Below are 22121 nucleotides of genomic sequence, written 5' to 3' on the forward strand. Positions count from 1 at the left end.
TGGAATTAAATAATTTCCACACCTCACTGAAATCTAAATCTCTCAGTTTACCTAGTTGTAAGTCCAAATACAAAACCACAGTTGTGTTCTTCAATCAACAAAACTTCATTACAGGAATAGTTAGATTTTGAAATAAAAACTTCAGAAACTCATTATTTTCTGGGAAATAGGAGAAATAAGTGTTACCTGGTGGCTCAAACAGTAAAGAATCTACCTGTAATGCAGGAGATCTGGATTCAATCCCTGGGTTGGGAAGATCCCCTGGAGAAGGAAATGGCAACTCCCTCCAATATTCTTGCCTGGAAAATTCCATAGACAGGGAAGCCTGGTGGGCTACAGTCCATGGGGTTACAAAGAATCGGTCACAACTGAGTGACTAACTTTCCTTTTTCAGACTCAGAGGGACATCTGTGGGTCTTTGTCTGAAGTAGAATATTTGTAAGATGTTCTTTTATTTCAATTACTTTGCAAGATTGGTATGGATTCAAAGCCTTAATTAGTTGTTCAGTTATAAAGTCTATTCTTCGAATTTCTTCTTGATTTTAGTCTCATTTTTAAGAAACAGAAAGTTAGTTTGTCTCAGCTTTGGCAGTGGGCTACCGAGCTTATCGCCTTATGTCCTGGCAGAGGCTAAAAGCAGGACTCCAATTCTGATTCCTTAGTCCTAAATTCCTAAATATAATACCTGCCTAACCTGTCATTAATGACAGGGTTCTGATCAAGTGGCACATTATACATTTCCTCTAGGGTGGGGTGGGGGGGTGTAGGGAGACATCAAAGGATAAGAGGGATGAAGGAAGACTGTGTATAGACAAGATTGGTACAAATTAACAGACCTAAGGGGCTACTCATAAAGACAGTTACGGAACTCCAATACAAACGGGGAAGGAGGAGTCAAAGCCAAGTTATTCTGAGCGGGTGTGTCAGATTCTAGAGCCCCAGATGCTGTAAAAGAAGGATGGGTAGAATTCTGTTTCAAAAACTGTGAACAGCAGTGGCTACTGGCTTTGGCTGAAGGTCAGGTGGTATTTCAAACTGTCCAGAGATGAGAAATAAGAGACCAATGCAGACTTCAGTTCAACGGAAGCAAGTGGCTGTCAGGCATTCAGTGTAAGAGGCTGGCTTCCCAGACTTCAGGTCAGGACTCAGGACTCTCATATTAAATCTCCTATCAGTGAGGGTCCTTATTCTATCAGTGAAGTCCACCTCAAAAACTTGGACAGAAATACCAGCTAGATAAACACTAAATAGTCTATTTCACAAGACTCCGGTCGCTGGGCAACTCATCTATTCTTCAGGAACTCCAACATGTCTGGTCCTCTCTTGCTTGCTGTTTCCTTTACTAAAAACACATTAGGCTCTGTTTATTCTTGCTTATTTTTTATATCCTCACTTAAGTATCAGGAAAGTTTTCCCTGACCACCCTATGCGGGTGAGTTTCCTCCATTCCAAGCTTCTCTAGTGCCATGTTTCATTACCCTTGCCACCCTGGACAGTAATTGTCTAAAGTCTGTTTTCCCCACTAGATTATGAATTTAATTCAGTCAGGAACCTTATCTATCCTGTTTACTAATGTATCCCACAAGCCTGCCTCAAAGGCGGTATAAAACAAAAATTTGCTTTAATTCATCAATGAACTTTTCAGAACAAAAACTTAAAAAGACAGGGCAGAAAGCATCTAGGAATTTTCTGCTTGATCCTTCATGCAGAAAGCAAAAAATTAATAGCAAAACTGAGGTAGCCCACTGATATAGACTAAGTAAAAAATGTGGTTTCTGGGTATCACGGGCTTTTGACATTCTCTCTGTTCAAGTACATGGTTTGGATTCCCAGATCCTTTACTCATTCACAATTTAACATCTAAAATAATTAATTGCATGATGTAATACCCATTCTCCATCATAAGCCTATGTATCTCTTTCAATGAACAGTCTCAAAATGAAAGAAAAGCAAAAGGGAAAATATGGCATCTGTCACAAGAAAAATGAAAAGGCATGTTTTGTCCACCACATCCACTCCCACTTGTTGAGAATCTGCTCTTTTAAGGAAGACTGTTACGTGATTTACATTATTTTTAATCCTTAACAAATCTCTGAAGAATGAACTTGTATTCTCCTTTTACATTTATGAGAATACAGAGGCCCAGAGCAATACCCTGACTTGTGTAACAAGCAGTGCAGGTGGAACTCAGGCCAAGAGCAGACAGGCTCACAATTACATTCACTGCACCCGCTGACTCTTGCTGGCACAGTCCCCTCAGGGAAGTTCTCGAAAGCTAGAGAGTGACTCAAACTCTCCCCAAAACATCTGATACATCATTCCCAACCTTCTCTTCTTTTCATACCAGCCCAGTCCAATTCAAACACCAGCTCCAAATTGTCCCTATTTGGAAAAGTGATGATAAAATCCATTATGACATTTCACCTTCATGGAGGCTTTGTTCCCAGGATAGTTTAAAAAAAAAAAAAAAAAGGGCACTTTACATTTTCTGTTTTACAATATACATTAAAAAGAGAGTACTTTTAAGAGTAACTTTTGCTTTCTCAGGGACCAGTGGAGAACAGCTTCCCCTTTCTTTTCTCCCTTCTCCACTTAGTATGCTGGGAGACTTTATGTCAAGGGAGCTCTAAGTGATAAAGACTCACCCTCTCCATCTCTTTGAAGTCATCATCTAGCTTGGTTCCTTCAGCTCCTCCAACCTTCTCACTCACTTTCTGTAGAAAATAACCAAAAAAAAAGGAATTATTATAAATAAATTTTCTTTTAAAAATATGTCACAAGTTTTAAGCGTTTTGACAAATATCATCTAATATAACATCACAACTATTCTCCGACATGGGTAGGCAGTCCCATTTTCACAGGAGGTAACTGTGTAATAGAGGATATGAATAATTTACCAAAATCCATGCATCTGGTAGATACTGAAGCGAGAATTCAAAGCTGTGTCTTCTAATTTCAACTCCAGTGCTCTGTCTATTATATAAATCATCATACAACTATAGAATCACTAACATTTTCCTTTAGAAAGTTCCAAGGGACAACAGCATCATACAATAATCATTTCCCTCTGATAATGGATCTAAAATGCTACCTAGGTAGAAAATTACTGTGTCTTCAACCTATTCTTCAATGGGCTGTTGAACAGATAATCACAAGCATCTATCAAACTGGAATGAAGAATACCAGCCTAACTGATCTTCAGATAAAAGAACTTAAGTAGTTATCTTATAAATCTCCCTGTAGCTGTCCATATCCTTATAAACACAAGATAAATTGTGTGTAAAGATGTTGAGGGCATTTTTTTCTACCCAGTCAATTCCCATTATCATACAATCTATATTCATCAGTTCACATAAGCAAATGTACATTTTCTACTTGTAGGATTCATGCTCATTAAAAAATTAGATATCCTTTTCTGTTTTGAAATAAAGATCAAATTAAGTCTAATAAAAATTACAAAGGAATCACATGAAAAATACTTTACTTTCATTAAAAACAGGAAATATTAAATGCTAATGACACCAGAATGTTATTCCTCTTAAAATAACTGTAAAGGTAGTTAGATGCTTTTTACTAAGATGTCACTGTGCTACATAAAGCTATCAGATACACATACTGAAGTATAAGTTTTCATTTCCTTTAATAGCCATTGTGTTGAGGGTCTTTGCAAAAGATCCCCACCGTGGTCAGACCTGCAGCAACCTTAGTAACAACTGGGTCATTCAAGTAACCTTGGTTTACCTCCTTCTAAAAGGGCCCTGGGATACATGGCTCCACTTTCTGACCTTGGAAGCTCTGATATCCCCTTACTGGGGGCTGAGGTATAGTGCTTACATTCCCTTTCTCTCACTCCTGTGTTCTGCCACCAGGAAGAGCTTTAGAAGAGATCACTCTTGGAAAAATCAAGAGTCTGAATTCTTTCACCACTCTGGCCCAGATTTCACCTCAGCAGCAGTAACAGAAGGAATATGCTGTGATGAAAGGTCATGGCATGGACTGCCGTGGTACACAGTGTTGTTATGCAAATTAAATGGTATAAAATATAAAAACTCCTGTCTGAACCTTTAAGACATGCAATATATCCTAGTTTACTTCTCTCACCAATAAACTGCATCTGCTGGGCTTTCCTGGTCTGCTTAAAAATCCTGGTCTTTTCTATCAGTTTATTTAACTGCTATTTAATACCTTAAGAAGAATCTAGCAATTTTCAGAAAACTGAGACTTGCATAAATAAACTTTTTTATGAGGCTTGCATAAACTTTAAAAAATTACCTGGAAGGCAATTTCCCCAAGTATACCCTAGGTGGCTTTGCATTCACACCACAGTACTGAAGAGCTGTCCATGGTGCTGGCCATTTCTGCCTAAAGTTCTTTAGATCCAAATGGTCAGATGGCCAGAGTTCAATTCACTGTTTCAACCCTCAGTCCTTGACATCAGTCCTCTCACTTAACTTGTTTCCTAAGTGATGGTGGCTATCAATTATTTCAACAGTCTGGACAGATCTAGGCTTTGTGTTGCATCACTATCAACCAAATAAAAGCCTGTATCAACTGATCTGGCACGGCAGTCAGTTTTTGCCTACTTTCTTAAAGATGTTGCCAAGCCAGAGAGAGATGGAAAGGTTTTGGAATTCCTAGTGGAATTCCAAGTGTCAATAACTTAACCTGCATGTTCAAGTCATAGAAAATTAGGAATAGAAGGGAACTTAAAGGTTATTATTATCAAATTTTTCCTATCAGCAAACAATTTTACTCTGATTACCTCCCTTTCACTTTGCTCAGTGATGGCAATTTCAGCTCATATTTAAGCCCCTCTTAGGTCTTATTCTTGACACAAGAATGTGGTTATCTGTTAAATTTGGGCTGGGAAACTCTATAATCTTGTTGCATTCCTATGCAATAAAGAAATATAAGCCTCATACTCCCAACTCAACTGTCTCAGTTCTATCTGACTGTCTGCTATGTCAGGCCCAAGGCCCCACTTTGGTTAAAAAGAATCATTATAGATATATTCCTCCCATGATCCATGAATGAGATGTTTAATTTTCATTTGCAAAACTGTCACAAAAACCAAGTAGCTGAAAAATGTCTCCATTTATAGTAACATTAGAAAATCCTGGTAACCTTGGTTAATCACATTTTTACCATATATAAGCAATAAAATAGGACCTTCATCAAAACCGCAGAGCTTATATTATACTTTCAACCCATATTGCTCAACTGAAAGTAATTTTAATTTCCTCCTGTTTTACATCCATCAATAAGTTAGCACCAGAGTGGCTCACTATATTATAGGAATACCAAATGGGATCACACTGGCCATTAGTAATTCAGACTAGTCCTGGTAACTCACACGAAGCACAACTCATCAGTCCATTGACTTTAACTATGTGGCTTAAGTACTCTGTGTATATGTGTATGTGTGTGTGTGTGAGAGAGAGAGATGGTGGGGAGAGAAAGGGATGAGGAGAGAAAGGGAGGGGATGGGGGCAAACAGAGAGGAAGGAAGAAAGAGAAAATATGAATCTATTCTCCACAAAAGCTGACATTTGAGCTTCTCTAAGAGAAACTGTTCACCAAATATATTGAATGAGGCTAACAGATACTGGTCTTGGTCTGATTGTTTGGTTGATATAAATTTCTTATCTGATTTGATTCATGGCAAAAGAAAGAATATTCAAAAGGACATCGACATTGTTCTCTGGGCTATTTTTTTCCCAAGTCACAAAGGATCTAAATATACCAAGGCACTGAATTAAACAATGTGCTAAATAACCATCTTCTCATTCCTTGCTGCTGCTAAGTCACTTCAGTCATATCCGACTCTGTGTGACCCCGTAGACGTCAGCCCACCAGGCTCCCCCGCCCTGGGATTCTCCAGGCAAGAACACTGGAGTGGGTTGCCATTTCCTTCTCCAATGTGTGAAAGTGAAAAGTGAAAGTGAAGTTGCTCGGTTGTGTCTGACTCTAAGCGACCCCATGGACTGCAGCCTACCAAGCTCCTCCATCCATGGGATTTTCTAGGCAAGAGTACTGGAGTGGGGTGCCATTGCCTTCTCTGTTCTCATTCCTTAGGAGTATGCCAAATATTTTCTCCTCCTGTTCTTTAAATAACATTACTAAAACATCTATCACTTTTGTGTATGTGATTCAGGTGAGGAAGACAGGATCCCTGAGCTCATCTGGCCAACAATGAGTTTTGTTTTTCTTGGTGGTGGTTTAGTCACTAAGTCATGTCCGACTCTTGCAACCCCATGGACTATAGCCCACCAGCCTCCTCTGCCCACAGGATTTCCCAGACAAAAATACTGGAGTGGGTTGCCATTTCTTTCTCCGGGTGATATTCCCAATCCAGGGATCAAACCTGGGTGTTCTATACTGCAGGCAGTATCTTGGCCACTGAGATACTAATGTAGCTCTTGTTTTCCTTACCTAGTATCATTTATTTAAGAATAGTTTTGCTCTACTATATTCCAGTCAGGTGGTTCCTAAAACCAAGATTTCATATTATTGAATATTTTCCGATGTTGTTTAGTATACTTTAGCTAGTGTACTCACTTTTTGAGAAATTGATCCCCTATTTAAATAAACATTAGCAAAAGTTATTTGAATCAAACAAAACAGTATAAATGAGTCAATATGCCCACCTGTACCACCTAAAAACAATTCTCCTGTTCAAAATCTTCCAGTGTACTCACCTAGTACAGCACTGAGAACTTTGCTTCTGATCTTATTTTCTATTACACTCTCCATATATATTCCAACCAAACCAAAAAATCTCATCTTCCTCTATTTTATTCTTCATTGTATTCACCACAAGATATACTCAGTAAAGATTTGTGGACTGAACTACAGTGCAATTTTGTAAATGTTAATGTTAAAAAGACTGAAAGGACACATAAAGTAAGGCAAACAGGACTGACCATTTCACTCAGGGATGGTTTTTCAAAAGGCACAACTCTTCAAAGAAAGAAAATAAAAAATATAATCAACTCACATTTTAAATTAAAAGTCTTAATTCTGAGTCTGCAGTCGTGTTGCCTCACGCTATTTTTTTTTTTTTTTTTTTTATGCCAGATAAGAAAAATAAGGGAACCAGCAGCAGGAGGCAGCTTAAATAAATGACCACTGTTCTCAGCCCAAAGGATGAGGATGCTGCAGGCTCTCCAACAATGACTCATCCTCCCCTGCATGGAAGTGTCACCTCTAGGTAAAAGACACTCCACCCTCTAGCTGCAGCTCTGATACTTCCCTATATTGCACTTCAATCAAACACTGAATATCCAACTACCTTATCTCCAACTGCCTTTTATAAAGGTCTCCTTGAAAATCACATCATCAGTGAAATTCAATAGACTTAAAGACCAAATTCATTCATACTTCACACACCTGCAAAGTTATTTACTGTCTGATGTCCCTATTTTTGTTTAGCTTTGTCTCATTATTCATCATACAAAGCCAGATTTTCTTACCAGTCACCAAATATGCTGCGTTAATTCCTTTTGCCTTGTACCTGGACCTATTTTATTTCTCTTTTCTAATTTTTAAATCCGGCCAGTTACCTAAGATGCTAATCCAACTTTCACCTTCTCCATCTTCATCTTGAATGCCCACCCTAGATGGAAGTTACTAGATTTCCACTGCACTCTTACAAAACACACCACCTGTTAGACTCCCTGGAACTAGCTACTTGATGAGTAAAACTGCTGAGAACTTTTGCTTATCTGATTATAAAATTCAAAGGTGGGAATCATATCACATGCAACTTTGTCTGAAAACCTTTGTAGTACCTAACACACTGCACAGCAGAAAATCATCAGCTGACACAAAAAATGTGTCTCAATGAATTATTCTAAGAGCAAAATAAATCAGAGGAGGACCCTTAATTACGAGTGAGCACTGGTTCTTTATCTCATTTCTGAGAGTTTTATCTCCCCTGTAAAATGTCATAACTTTTTTCCTGTGGACAATAAGTAAAAATACAGCAAACTCAAAATACTGCTTTCCCAATATTTATAGAAAGATGTCACCTATGAAAGAAAGAAAGTGAAGTCGCTCAGTCGTGGCCAACTCTTTGTGACCCCCCTGGACTGTAGCCTACGAGGCTCCTCCATCCATGGGATTCTCCAGGCAAGAATACTGGAGTGAGTTGCCATTTCCTTCTCCAGGGGGTCTTCCTGACCCAGAGATCGAACCCCGGTCTCCCGCACTGCAGGCAGACATTACCCTCTGAGCCACCAGGGAAGTCAAATAAAAGAAGTCCATACTCTAACTCTATGAAAGTTCTTTATTATTCATTAGTTAGGTACTAAAATTAAAATGATAATACTTGACAACATACCTAATATTCAGAAGGAAACAGAAAAGTCAAAAGCACAGCAATATTATCTTGGTATTTGGCTAAAAAGAAGTAGATCTAGCTTTTCCAGATGGTGGTGTTGCCATGTATGAAAAGGAGGATGGATATACTTTATGGGATAAAGGTTTCACACTAGTTTTTCTCAGCTGTCATTAAATTGGAATGCTTAAATGCCATGATGTTTTGAAAGTGAATTTCAAAAACTATATATTATTTTTCTCAATCAAGAAATTTCATATTTTCCTGAATATGAGTAAAGGCATTTTCATCTATCTAAACTAAGTTAATTGAACTAACTGTGCTAATTCTATTTCTCACTATATTGAAGAAAAATAAAAAGGTTTGTCAACTACAAACTGGTGTTTGCCAAGGGCATTTGCCATCTGTCTCCATGGAGATTGAATCCCGTGCTGCTGCAGCTGCTGACCTTCGACACGCCTGTGTCGAAGTTCAGGGTAGAGAATGAGTCACTCTGTGCTTCAGTGAAACCTGTAGAACGGGTCTTAAGATATTTTCAGGAACTGATTGCAGGATCCCAATCCTTGTATCTCCTCATATCTAGAAAGCACTAAATCCCTTTATGGTGACATCAGCTCCTCAGGAGTAACAGAAAACCTCTTGTAAAGTAAGTGCTTAATTGCAATGAACACCCCCTTCACCAAAATCACATATTGACCTTCCCTCACCATGTGGAGCAGCTTCTCAGAGCTCTCTCAGGTCTGTGTCCTGGGCTGCAGTCCTCATTCTGCCCCATATAAAACCTGACTGCACCTGCCACGTCGTGCATCTTTTTTTGGTCGATGGGTTCCTCTCATAGTTATACCCCCTGCCCCAAGAATTCAACAGAATGAGGAATGCTTTTCTTTGAACATCTGGAGCCAAAAACTTTAGAATGAGTTAGAAGAACTAAGCACTTGGCCCTTTTCCCAACTTTCAGCCTATCTTGCTTTTTGTCAAATACTATATAGAAAATGCAGAAACTGATTTGCATGGTGTTCTAAGCCTCTGGTGTGGTTCACTTGGGTAAAGAGTAGTAAGTTTCTAAGCTCTGTTGCACCAAATTGAGAACTTCCTATGTACTATGTGGCTAATTACTTACACACACACACCTCAAAGGGAAATGGTAGCATTTATAATAGACATATTATGCAAATTTCAGTTCCTCCCTGGAAAGACAGTTTATACTATCACCTATAGCTGCATTCACAAGTGATCCTATTTCTGTCTTCTAGAAAAAAAAAAGAAAATTAAGTACATAAAATGTACATAATAAAAACCAATAACCACTTCTCTATTTTTCATTCATCCAAAGAATCTAGTTCCTCATCAGATAAGGGGTAATTTAGTAAGGGGGATTCACAGAATTTGAAAATATATCCATAAAGTTTCCCATCCCTGGCTATAGGAAAAAAATCATGCATTTTCATAGTCTACAGCAATAAGCCACCAAAACTGAGCAAAATGTAAAAAGACAGAGTCTGCTAAAAATAGACTCCAAGACTTAGGGCTAGAATTATGTCATATACTATTTTTTTAAAGTTCTATTTAAAGCTCAGTTATAAAATCCCTTGAGAAAAAAGCAGAACTTAGAAAGAAAAAAAAAAAATACCAGTAATTCATTTGGGATTTCAGTACCCTCTAGTGAATGGCCTAAAACCTAAAGCCCTATGACTCAGCTGATAAGGCAAGGGAAAGTAGCCCTAGGTCTTCCGTTGTTAAGACCAACTGTTGGGAAGCTCTTTACTTTTTTTTTTTTTAATTTTTTTATTAGTTGGAGGCTAATTACTTCACAACATTTCAGTGGGTTTTGTCATACATTGATATGAATCAGCCATGGATTTACACGTCTTCCCCATCCCAATCCCCGCTCCCACCTCCCTCTCCACCCGATTCCTCTCGAAACATCCCACCCTCGCCTTCTCCCAGAGAGTTCAAAAGTCTGTTCTGTATTTCTGTGTCTCTTTTTCTGTTTTGCATACAGGGTTATCGTTACCATCTTTCTAAATTCCATATATATGTGTTAGTATGCTGTAATGTTCTTTATCTTTCTGGCTTACTTCACTCTGTATAAGGGGCTCCAGCTTCATCCATCTCATTAGGACTGGTTCAAATGAATTCTTTTTAATAGCTGAGTAATATTCCATGGTGTATATGTACCACAGCTTCCTTATCCATTCATCTGCTGATGGGCATCTAGGTTGCTTCCATGTCCTGGCTATTATAAACAGTGCTGCGATGAACATTGGGGTGCACGTGTCTCTTTCAGATCTGGTTTCCTCAGTGTGTATGCCCAGAAGTGGGATTGCTGGGTCATATGGCAGTTCTACTTCCAGTTTTTTAAGAAATCTCCACACTGTTTTCCATAGCGGCTGTACTAGTTTGCATTCCCACCAACAGTGTAAGAGGGTTCCCTTTTCTCCACACCCTCTCCAGCATTTATTGCTTGTAGACTTTTGGATAGCAGCCATCCTGACTGGCGTGTAATGGTACCTCATTGTGATTTTGATTTGCATTTCTCTAATAATGAGTGATGTTGAGCATCTTTTCATGTGTTTGTTAGCCATCTGTATGTCTTCTTTGGAGAAATGTCTGTTTAGTTCTTTGGCCCATTTTTTGATTGGGTCATTTATTTTTCTGGAATTGAGCTTCAGGAGTTGCTTGTATATTTTTGAGATTAATCCTTTGTCTGTTGCTTCATTTGCTATTATTTTCTCCCAATCTGAGGGCTGTCTTTTCACCTTACTTATAGTTTCCTTTATAGTGCAAAAGCTTTTAAGTTTCATTAGGTTCCATTTGTTTAGTTTTGCTTTTATTTCCAATATTCTGGGAGGTGGGTCATAGAGGATCTTGCTGTGATTTATGTCGGAGAGTGTTTTGCCTATGTTCTCCTCTAGGAGTTTTATAGTTTCTGGTCTTACATTTAGATCTTTAATCCATTTTGAGTTTATTTTTGTGTATGGTGTTAGAAAGTGTTCTAGTTTCATTCTTTTACAAGTGGTTGACCAGTTTTCCCAGCACCACTTGTTAAAGAGGTTGTCTTTTTTCCATTGTATATCCTTGCCTCCTTTGTCGAAGATAAAGTGTCCATAGGTTCGTGGATTTATCTCTGGGCTTTCTATTCTGTTCCATTGATCTATATTTCTGTCTTTGTGCCAGTACCATACTGTCTTGATGACTGTGGCTTTGTAGTAGAGTCTGAAGTCAGGCAGGTTGATTCCTCCAGTTCCATTCTTCTTTCTCAAGATTACTTTGGCTATTCGAGGTTTTTTGTATTTCCATACAAATTGTGAAATTCTTTGGTCTAGTTCTGTGAAAAATACCATTGGTAGTTTGATACTTTTTTGTAAACTGAAACCACAAACTTCTCTGGGTCTCTGTTTCCTCATCCACAAATTGGGGTAGGGTGTGGTGAGATAACCAGGAAAGTTCTAAGGTGTCTTTCTATTTAAAATTTGATGTCTATATCTAGTATGGTTAATTTGATGAATCAATTAAGCTAGGCTACAGTACCCATGCTAGCAAGGTAATGGTCAAAATCCTTCAAGCTAGTAGCTCAGTCAGTAAAAAATCTGCCTGAAATGCAGGAGACCCAGGTTCAATTCCTGGGTGGGAATGATACCCTGGAGAAGGAAATGGTGACCCACTCCAGTATTCTTGCCTGGAGAATCCCATGGACAGAGGAGCCTGGCAGGCTACAGTCCATGGGGTCGCAAAAGTCAGAGATGACTTAGTGACTAAACCAACACCAGGCTTCAAAAGTATATGAACTGAGAACTTCCACATGTACAAGCTGGATTTAGAAAAGGCGAGGAACCAGAGATCAAATTGCCAACATCCCTTGGATCAGAGAATTCCAGAAAAATATCTACTTCTGCTTCATTGATTATGCTAAGGCTCTTGATCATGTGGATCACAACAAACTGGGAAATTCTTAAAGAGATGGGAATACCTGACTACGTGACCTGCCTCCTGAGAAACCTGTATGCAAGTCTAGAAGCAATAGTTAGAAGTGGACAAGGAATAACTTACTGGTTCAAAGTTGGGAAAGGAGTATGTCAAGGCTGTATATTGCCACCCTGTTTATTTAACTTCTATGCAGAGTACATCACGCAAAATGCCAGGCTGGATGAAGCAAAAGCTGGAATCAAGACTGTCAGGAGAAAGACAGAGATGACACCACCCTAGTGGCAGAAAGCGAAAAGGAACAAAAGAGCTTCTTGATGAAGGTGAAAGAGGAGAGTGAAAAAGCTGGCTTATAACTCAACATTCAAACAACTAAGATCACAGCATCCAGTCCCATGACTTCATGGCAAATAGATGGGAAAACAATGAAAACAGTGACTGATATTATTTTCCTGGGCTCCAAAATCACTGCAGATGGTGACTGCAGCCATGAAATTAAAAGATGCTTGCTCCTTAGAAGAAAAACTATGACAAACCTATGCAGAGTATTAAAAAGCAGAGAGATCACTTTGCCAACAAAGGTCCATATAGTCAAAGCTATGGTTTATCCAGTAGTTGTGTACAGATGTGAGAGTGGGGCCATAAAGAAGGCTGGGCACCGAAGAATTGATGCTTTCAAAATGAGCTACTGGAGAAGACTTTTGAGAGTCCCTTGAACTACAAGGAGATCAAACCAGTCAATCCTAAAGGAAATCAACCCTGAATATCCATTGGAAAGACTGATGCTAAAGCTGACGCTCCAATACTTTGGTCACCTGATGCAAAGGGCCAACTTATTGAAAAAGACCCTGATGCTGGGAAAGATTGAGGTCTGGAGGAGAAGGGGGTGACAGAGGATGATGAGATGGTTAGAAGTCATCACCAACTCAACGGACATGAGTTTGAGTAAACTCCAGGAGAGAGTGAAGGACAGGGAAACCTGGTGTGCTGCAGTCCATGGGGTTGCAAAGAGTTGGACATGACTGAGCAACTGAATACCAACAACTGTACTCAGTTATTCAATCAAACACTAACCTAGGTCTTGCTGCACATACTGTATCTGGCTCTCTATGACCAATCTGGACTGTGGCCCACCAGGCTCCTCTGTTTGCGCAGTTTCCTAGGCGAGAATACTGGAGTGGGTTGCCATTTCTTCCTCCAGGGGATCTTCCTGAACCAGGGATCGAAGCTGCATTTCCTGCATTGGAAGGCAGATTCTTTACCACTGAGCCACCTGGAAAGCCCCAGAATAGTCTATAGATTTGTGGTTAATTCCATAATCAGTTGAGCTTAAGTAAACACAATTGTCCTTGAAAATGTGGCAGGGTTGCATCAGACCAACTGAAAGGCCTTAAAAACAATACTGAGGTTTCCTTGAGGAAGAAAAAATTCTGTCTCCATATCCTACTGGGTCTCTCTCTCTGAAGAGCCCTAACTGATGCAATTTCTGCCTGCTGGAGTGCTGTTTATAGTAAAACAAAGGTAGATAACAATCAGAAAAGGAAGGGAAAGAGAAAATACCATGAAAACTGTCTGAAAACAAAATGCTATGGAACTCTTCCCCTCTTGACCTCACATTCTCAAACTGGGGTTATTTTGATGCAAATCTCCTTCTAAAATTAAAAAGAAATCATCTTTGGTAGGAGTTGCCCATTAAAGTAGAGTAACTGATAGTCCCTGGGTCTCAGCTGCAGGGCAGGCAACTGAGAATATGCTCCATTTCTCTCACTAACGCTTGGACAGCCTTCATCCATCCACTCAAGGTAAGTTCCTCAGCTTTGCAGAAAAGCAAATATCAGGGACAAGCTGCAAGCCAATGGGTATTTGAAGACACTTGAGAGACTTCCTATAAGTATGTCACACATCAATTCATTCAGTTCTCCACACAGCATTTTATGTCACCAAATGCGGCACCTGAGCTTTATCCTGAAATAAATGCTCCTCTTTTCCTAAAGCCAAAGGAAGCTGGCATCATGCTGTTAGCTGCAATAATAAATCATAAGCTATAACTTAAGTAACAGTAAGGAGAAGATACGAAGAGGCTGCAGAGATAGTCATGAATGTGGATGGACCACCTCTTGGCATTCAGTGAAGAAATACTAGACCAACCATCTTATATAGAAAATCACTGGCCTGCTAATGTGTGGGTGTGCTCAGTCATGTCAGACTCTTTGCAAAACCCACCAGGCTCCTCTGTCCATGGAATTTTCCAGGCAAAAATACTGGAGTGGGTTGCCCTTTCCTCCTCCAGGGGATCTTCTTAACCCAGGGATTGAACCCGTGTCTCTTGTGTCTCCTGCACTGGCAGGCAGATTCTTTACCACTGTGCCAGCTAATAGAGGAATTCCACTGGGAACAAAGAATAACCACATAAAACTCAGAAAGATGGATCCCTCTCTGAGATATCAACTTTGGTAACTCATGCTGCAGAAATTCCATCATCTGAACCCAAAATGTTAACAGCACCTTAATGTCAAGGCAGATACAGATATAGATTTCATTTACAATCTGGGCAGAATTTCCTGAGTGCTAAGCAGCCTGTCACTGCCTGAGAAGACTATGCCCTGATAGATGCACACTCTGCTTCCACCCTGAGCTTCAAGTTCTGCTGCCTGCACTGCAGGCCAATCTCTGGAGACTCACACCTTGCCAGCTCATGCTGAAGTCAGAGAAGCAGAAGCGGAGGAGGCTCCCCACCCCCAACCATACAGATTCCTGGTTTGCTTTTTACTCGTTATTTCTAGTATTAGAATTTTGAGTTCTAGTAAATTCTAGTATTAGAATTTAGCCCCTGCAAGGGACATTTCACAGACAAGGCTGATGCAATAGTTAGAGCATGTATTCAAAGTAATGTCACTGCATTCCACATCTGAAAGCTAACCTGACACCTTGTTTCCCAGTACACTTTCAAGGTGGAAAAGAAGCTACTCACTTTATTGTTCCATTTCCTACTGTCTCAGTCAATTCTGCACCAATAGTTATACTCTACACTTTCATATACATATATAACATAAATACACACATACATACATATATACACATATACATATATAACATACATACACATAAACATACTTATATACTTATATAAACACAGAGATACATATATGCATGTGTATATATGAGTATATATATATATATATACATACTACATGATAAATAATAGAGAAATATTTGGCATTTCTACAGGCTTAGAGTTGCTCAAAGTTGTATACCAAATTGAGGACATGCTCTAAATACATTTCAGCACTCCAAACTGGCACTAATAGCTTTCTTTCCTTTCAAGTTTCTGCCCAGTGCTTTTCAATCATGTGGGAGACTTGCTCTTCAATGAGCTGACTGCTTGCAAAGCTCTAATAAAAATATGCCAAAAAATGAACTGTGGAAAATTCTGAAAGAGATGGGCATAGCAGACCACCTGACCTGCCTCCTGAGAAACCTGTATGCAGGTCAGGAAGCAACAGTTAGAACTGAATATGGAACAACAGATTGGTTCCAAATAGGAAAAGGAGTACGTTATGGCTGTATATTGTCACCCTGCTTATTTAACTTATATGCAGAGTACATCATGAGAAATGCTGGGCTGGAGGAAGCACAAGCTGGAATCAAGATTGCCGGGAGAAATAATAACCTCTGATGCGAAGAGCTGACTTATTGGAAAAGACCCTGATGCTGGGAAAGATTGAGGGCAGGAGGAGAAGGGGACAACAGAGGATGAGATGGTTGGATGGCATCATCAACTAGATGGACATGGGTTTGGGTGGACTCCAGGAGTTGGTGATGGACAGGGAGGCCTAGCATGCTGTGGTTCATGGGGTCGCAAAGAGTTGGACATGACTGAGCAACTGAACTGAAAACTAAGGAAAGGACACAGGAAAGGATACTGTTTTTTTTAATTTTTCTCAGGCTTACTAAAGTGCTAAAATCAGCTAGTGAGTAGTAGGTGGTGTACACAGAGCCTCCGAGAAGCTGCCCTCTTATTTGTTCAATTTGGACATGAGAGAAAAGATGGAGGAATATTTGGAAGGGGCAGACTCTTGAGAAGAGGCTGGCACCTCTTTTCATAACAAAAAAAGGTGAAGTCAAATATGTGTCAAGACAGGGGCCCAAGGGTAATTGTTCTGAAGTCACTTTCCTTAAGCTCTGGAGTATAGGGAAAAGAAAATTGAATTAAAATTTTTAACAACTTTAATGACACAAAGATCACTCATTTAAAGTACACAATTCAATGACTTTTAGCATATTTACAGAGTTGTGTGACCATCACCATTATCTAATCAATAAATCAAGAACAGTTTCATCATACCAAAGAGAAACCTGGTATCCATCAGCAGTCACCCCCTAATCCTCTCCCCGCCACTCCATTTAATGCTCCCTCACCCCGGCAGCCACTAATCTACTTTCTGTCTGTATGGATATGTCTATTTTGGATATTTCATATAAATGGAATATCAATTATGTGGTCTTTTGTTTCTGGCTTCTTTCAGTTATCATGTTATCAAGGTTCATCCATGTTGGGGCATGTATTAGTACTTCCTTCCTTTTGTGGTTGAGTAATATTTCATTGTATGAATATACCATATTGTCTTTGTCCATCCATAAAGTAATGGACAGTTTGTGTTATTTTCTAGATTGGGCAAATCATTTTACTTCTCAAGTTTTCTGACATAGGGATAGTTCAAAGCCACCTCACAGGGCAGTTATGAAGATTATAGAAGATAACTAAGTGTTTTGCAGACTATAAAGCACTTCATCAATGCAAAGGATTAGTGTTGTTACTCTGTAAGCACCACCACATGATCCTGTTACTTAAGAGTAACATGGGGACACCAAACATGGTGACCATAAGGTGGAGCCTTCCAAAATGCTTCTACCCAAGATTAACTTGTCCTAGAAGGAAGACATAAACACTTTCCAATATCCAGGCCAAGTAACGATTTGAGGGCTGTTAATATATACAGCATCATTCCAGAAGAGGATCTTCGAAGAGCAAAATGGTGTGCCTGTGGGCACACATTACTAATTAAAGGCAAACTGGAGATTTTCATTTCGGAATGCAATGCTATTCTGAGAAACCATTTCTCAGAAGTGACCTCAAGTTTTCTGTATCAAATCAGCACACATCACCATTCTGCGTTACAGCTGATCATGGAGTTAGCAAGAAGAGGTTAAACAGGAGAATGTGAGAGGAAAGTTAACACATTCATGAGCCCATGAAGTATACTTTTTGTTTTGGGGGTATGGAGCTTTTTGGGGAAAATGACAAGTTCCAATTCTAATTTGGGGTGCTACTGTAGGAAAGAGGGAGTCTGGTCACCCTTCAGAGGGAAGCACTGAGGAGTAAACTTACGTTTCTGACAGGACTACATCATCCCTCGGGTACCAGCGTGTGCTGGAGGGTAGGGAGAGGAGCAGGGAAGGGAAGCACTGAGAATGTGAGGATGAGAGGAACACGTGTGTTATGGTAAGACAGCCAGGACATTCCAGAAACAGGACTGAAACTCAGGTTCCCTGATTCCCACATCAATAAAAATCCTGTTTTCAAGAGGGGGTCTACTTGGGTTAGCTTTAATCAATAGATGCCAATCTGTAGCACTGGAGGATGGTTAAACATACAAAAATCCTTTAAAATATTTAACTTGTCTTCCATAACTGTTTTTATTGTTAGAAGTCATTGTTAAGCATTTTCTAAGTAACTAAAAAGAATTGATTAATATCAGTTAGGCTTTACTGTCCTTCAATAATAAATTCATAACTCCTTTCTTTTGCCTAAGGACTCGCTGTGATCAAATCATCACTAGATCAACGCTACCTTCCCCTGTTACAGTTATAGTTCAGTCCTTCAGTTGTGTGCAACTCTTTGTGACCCCATGGACTGCAGCCTGCCAGGATTCCCTGTCCATTACCAACACCCAGAGCCTACTAAAATGCATGTCCATTTAAAGGGTGATGCCATCCAACCATCTCATCCTCTGTCATGCCCCTCCCCTCCTGCCTTCAATCTTTCCCAGAAACAGGGTCTTTTCAAATGAGTCAGTTCTTTGCACCAGGGGGCCAAAGTATGGAGTTTCAGCTTCAGGATCAGTCCTTCCAATGAACATTCAGGATTGATTTCTTTTAGGATGGACTGGTTGGATCTCCTTGCTGTCCAAGGGACTCTCAAGAGTCTTCCCCAACACCACACTTCAAAAGCATCAATTCTTCGGCACTCAGCTTTCTTTATAGTCCAACTCTCATATCCATACATGACTACCGGAAAAATCACAGCTTGACTAGACAGACCTTTGTTGGCAAAGTAATGTCTATGCTTTTTAATATGCTGTCTAGGTTGGTCATAGCTTTTCTTCTAAGGAGCAAGTATCTTTTAATTTCATGGTTGCAGTCACTATCTACAGTGATTTTGGAGCCCCCCCAAAATAGTCCGTCACTATTTCCATTGTTTCCCCATCTATTTGCCATGAAGTGATGGGACCAGATGCCATGATTTTAGTTTACTGAATGTTGAATTTTAAACCAACTTTTTTCACTTTCCTCTTTCACTTTCATCAAGAATCACTTTAGTTCTTCTTCACTTTCTGCCATAAGAGTGGTGTCATCTACATATTTGAGGTTATTCTCCAGGCAATCTTGATTCCAGCTTGTGCTTCATACAGCCTGGCATTTCTCATGATGTACTCTGCATATAAGTTAAATAAGCAGGGTGACAATATACAGCCTTGATGTACTCCTTCTCCTATTTGGAACCAGTCTGTTGTTCCATGTCCACTTCTAACTGTTGCTTTCTGACCTGCATACAGGTTTCTCAAGAGACAGGTCAGGTGGTCTGGTAGGCCCATCTCTTTAAGAAATTTCCACAGTTTATTGTGATCCACATAGTCAAAGGCTTTGGCATAGTCAATAAAGCAGAAATAGATGTTTTTCTGGAACTCTCTTGCTTTTTCAATGATCCAGCAGATGTTGGCAATTTGATCTCTGGTTCCTCTGCCTTTTCTAAAACCAGCTTGAACATCTGGAAGTTCACGGTTCACGTATTGCTGAAGCCCGGCTTGGAGAATTTTGAGCATTACTTTGCTAGTGTGTGAGATGAGTGCAATTGTGCGGTAGTTTGAGCATTCTTTAGCATTGCCTTTCTTTGGGATTGGAATGAAAACTGACCTTTTCCACTGCTGAGTTTTCCAAATGTGCTGGCATATTGAGTGCAGGACTTTCACAGCATCATCTTTCAGGATTTGAAGTAGCTCAACTGGAATTCCATCACCTCCACTAGCTTTGTTCATAGTGATGCTTTCTAAGGCTCACTTGACTTCTCATTCCAGGATGTCTGGCTCTAGGTTGGTGATAACCACACCATTGTGGTTATCTGGGTCATGAAGATCTTTTTGTATAGTTCTTCCATGTATTCTTGCCGCCTTTTCTTAATATATTCTGCTTCTGTTAGGTCCATAACAATCTTTTCTTTATTGTGCCCGTCTTTGCATGAAATGTTCCCTTGGTATCTCTAATTTTCTTTAATAGATCTCTAGTCTTTCCCATCTTATTGTTTTCCTCTATTTCTTTGTATTGATCACTGAGGAAGGCTTTCTTATCTCTCCTTGCTATTCTTTGGAACTCTGCATTCAAATGGGTATATCTTTTCTTTTTTCCTTTGCCTTTCACTTCTCTTCTTTTCACAGCTATTTGTAAGGCCTCCTCAGACAACCATTTTGCCTTCCTGCATTTCTTGGGAATGGTATTGATCCCTGTCTCCTGTACAGTGTCACAAACCTCTGTCCATAGTTCTTCAGGCACTCTGTTTATCAGATCTAATCCCTTGAATCTATTTCTCACTTCCACTGTAAAGTTCTAAGGGATTTGATTTAGGTCATACATGAATGGTCTAGTGGTTTTCCCTACTTTCTTCAATTTAAGTCTGAATTTGGCAATAAGGAGTTCATGATCTGAGCCACAGTCAGCTCCCAGTCTTGTGTTTGCCGACTGTATAGAGCTTCTCCATCTTTGGCTGCAAAGAATATAGTCCATATGATTTTGGTATTGACCACCAGGTGATGTCCATGTGTAGAGTCATCTCCTGTTTTGTTGGAAGAGGGTGTTTGCTGTGACCAGTGCGTTCTCTTGGCAAAACTCTGTTAGCCTTTGCCCTGCTTTGTTCTGTGCTCCCACAGCTCCTGGTGAAAATGAGCGAGACCCTGTGGGGCCTTCCCAGGGACAGACAGCCCCCACCTTTTGTATTCTACACCTGCCTCTTGTTTGTAAAAACTTTCTCCTAGGCTTTCCCGGAGTTCCAAAGAATAAATATAATCATAAAAGTGAGAAAACGCAGAAACAAAGGAAGACAGTCAAGCAAGACTAAACAACAGTGGGTTAGTCATAAAACAAACTCAAGGACCTTTGGTTCCTCCTAAGAGCTATAGGTAATATCCTGGGCCATATGCTTGAATGGCTCTGCAGACCCTAAAATCTCCGCCAGGTGGAAGAAGCTAACTGCTTGATGACCATGCACATACAGCCCCCAGACCAGCCGAGGTCTGAGTATAGTGCTGACCCCTGTGTCCTCATGTGCTTATTAGCTCACCACCCAGCAGTCAGAGAACTGTGCACTAGCCAATCATGGACCCCCTGACCCACTTCCTCACGATGTCTTTAAAAACCCTTCCCTAAGAGCCATGGGGGAATTTGGGTCCTTTGACCATACGCTGCCCACTCTCCTTGCCTGGCCCTGCAGTAAACACTCTTTCCTTCACCACAACCTGTTGTCAGCACTGGTTGTGTGCACATTGGGTGAGTGGATCCAAGTTTGGTTCAGTAACACTGGGTCAAACTCTATTCAGCACTTGTTAGGTTTTATTTTGTATTACCATCATCTACTTGAACACATCTCTAACAGATGTTCCCGGAAAGCAGTGATCTTGGTTTTGAGTGCCCAGAGCTGGTCCGGCACATGGCTGGCCCACAAAATATAAGCAGATGAAAAGGCGGTACACCAAGCTATACACAAGGTTGGTCTCATTTTTTTTTTCCTATTTCATTTCTATTTGCTATCATTTCCCTGAACAATCACTGCATTTATCTTTTCTTCTTTCCTTCAAAATATCTCTCTATTGATGGTGATGGCAAAGGTGGATATTGTCACAGGATAATTAGCAGCAGCTCTGGAAACAATTTCCAACAGTACTACCATAAACAGTTTTTTTTTTTTTTTAATGATTATTAAGATACTACGCTGGTATGACTATTGATAAGGATACAATGAAAATTTTTAAAAATCTACAAATGATAAATGCTGGAGAGGGTGTGGAGAAAAGGGAACCCTCCTACATCATTGGTGGGAATGTAAGCTGGTACAGCCACCATGGAAAACAATATGGAAGTTCCTTAACAAATTAAAAATAGAGCTACCATATGATCCAGCAATCCCACTCCCAGGCATACATCTAGAGAAAATCATAATTTGAAAAGACACATGCACCCCAATGTTCACTGCAACACTGTTTACAATAGTCAGGACATGGAAGCAACTTAAATGGGCATCAATAAAAGAATGGATAAAGAAGATGTGGTACAAATACACAAAGGAATATTACTCAGCCATAAAAAGAATGAAATAATGCCATTTGCAGCAACATGGATGGATTTAGAGATTCTCATGCTGAATGAAGCAAGTCAGACAGAGAAAGACAAAAATCATACGATATCACTCATATGTGGGATCTTAAAAAAGGCTGCAAATGAACTCATCTACAGGACAGAAACAGAGTTACAAATGCAGAAGAGAAACTTATGGTTACGGGGGTGGGGGTGGGGATAAACCGGAAGAGTGGAT

The 22121-nt window shown here is 39.9% G+C and overlaps 1 protein-coding gene across 2 annotated transcripts in view; it reads right to left on the reverse strand.

Annotated features, from left to right (window-relative positions):
* The window catches only part of SH3GL2 (SH3 domain containing GRB2 like 2, endophilin A1), a 216570-nt gene that overhangs the window by 51539 nt on the left and 142910 nt on the right, over positions 1-22121 (reverse strand). For both annotated transcript variants that reach the window (XM_061132257.1, XM_061132258.1), the window contains exon 2: positions 2646-2714. In XM_061132257.1, the coding sequence (XP_060988240.1) occupies positions 2646-2714 (69 nt within the window). The remainder of the gene's footprint in view (positions 1-2645; positions 2715-22121) is intronic.

Source organism: Dama dama, chromosome 29, assembly GCF_033118175.1.
Source record: "Dama dama isolate Ldn47 chromosome 29, ASM3311817v1, whole genome shotgun sequence".
NCBI classification, from domain to species: Eukaryota; Metazoa; Chordata; class Mammalia; order Artiodactyla; family Cervidae; genus Dama; species Dama dama.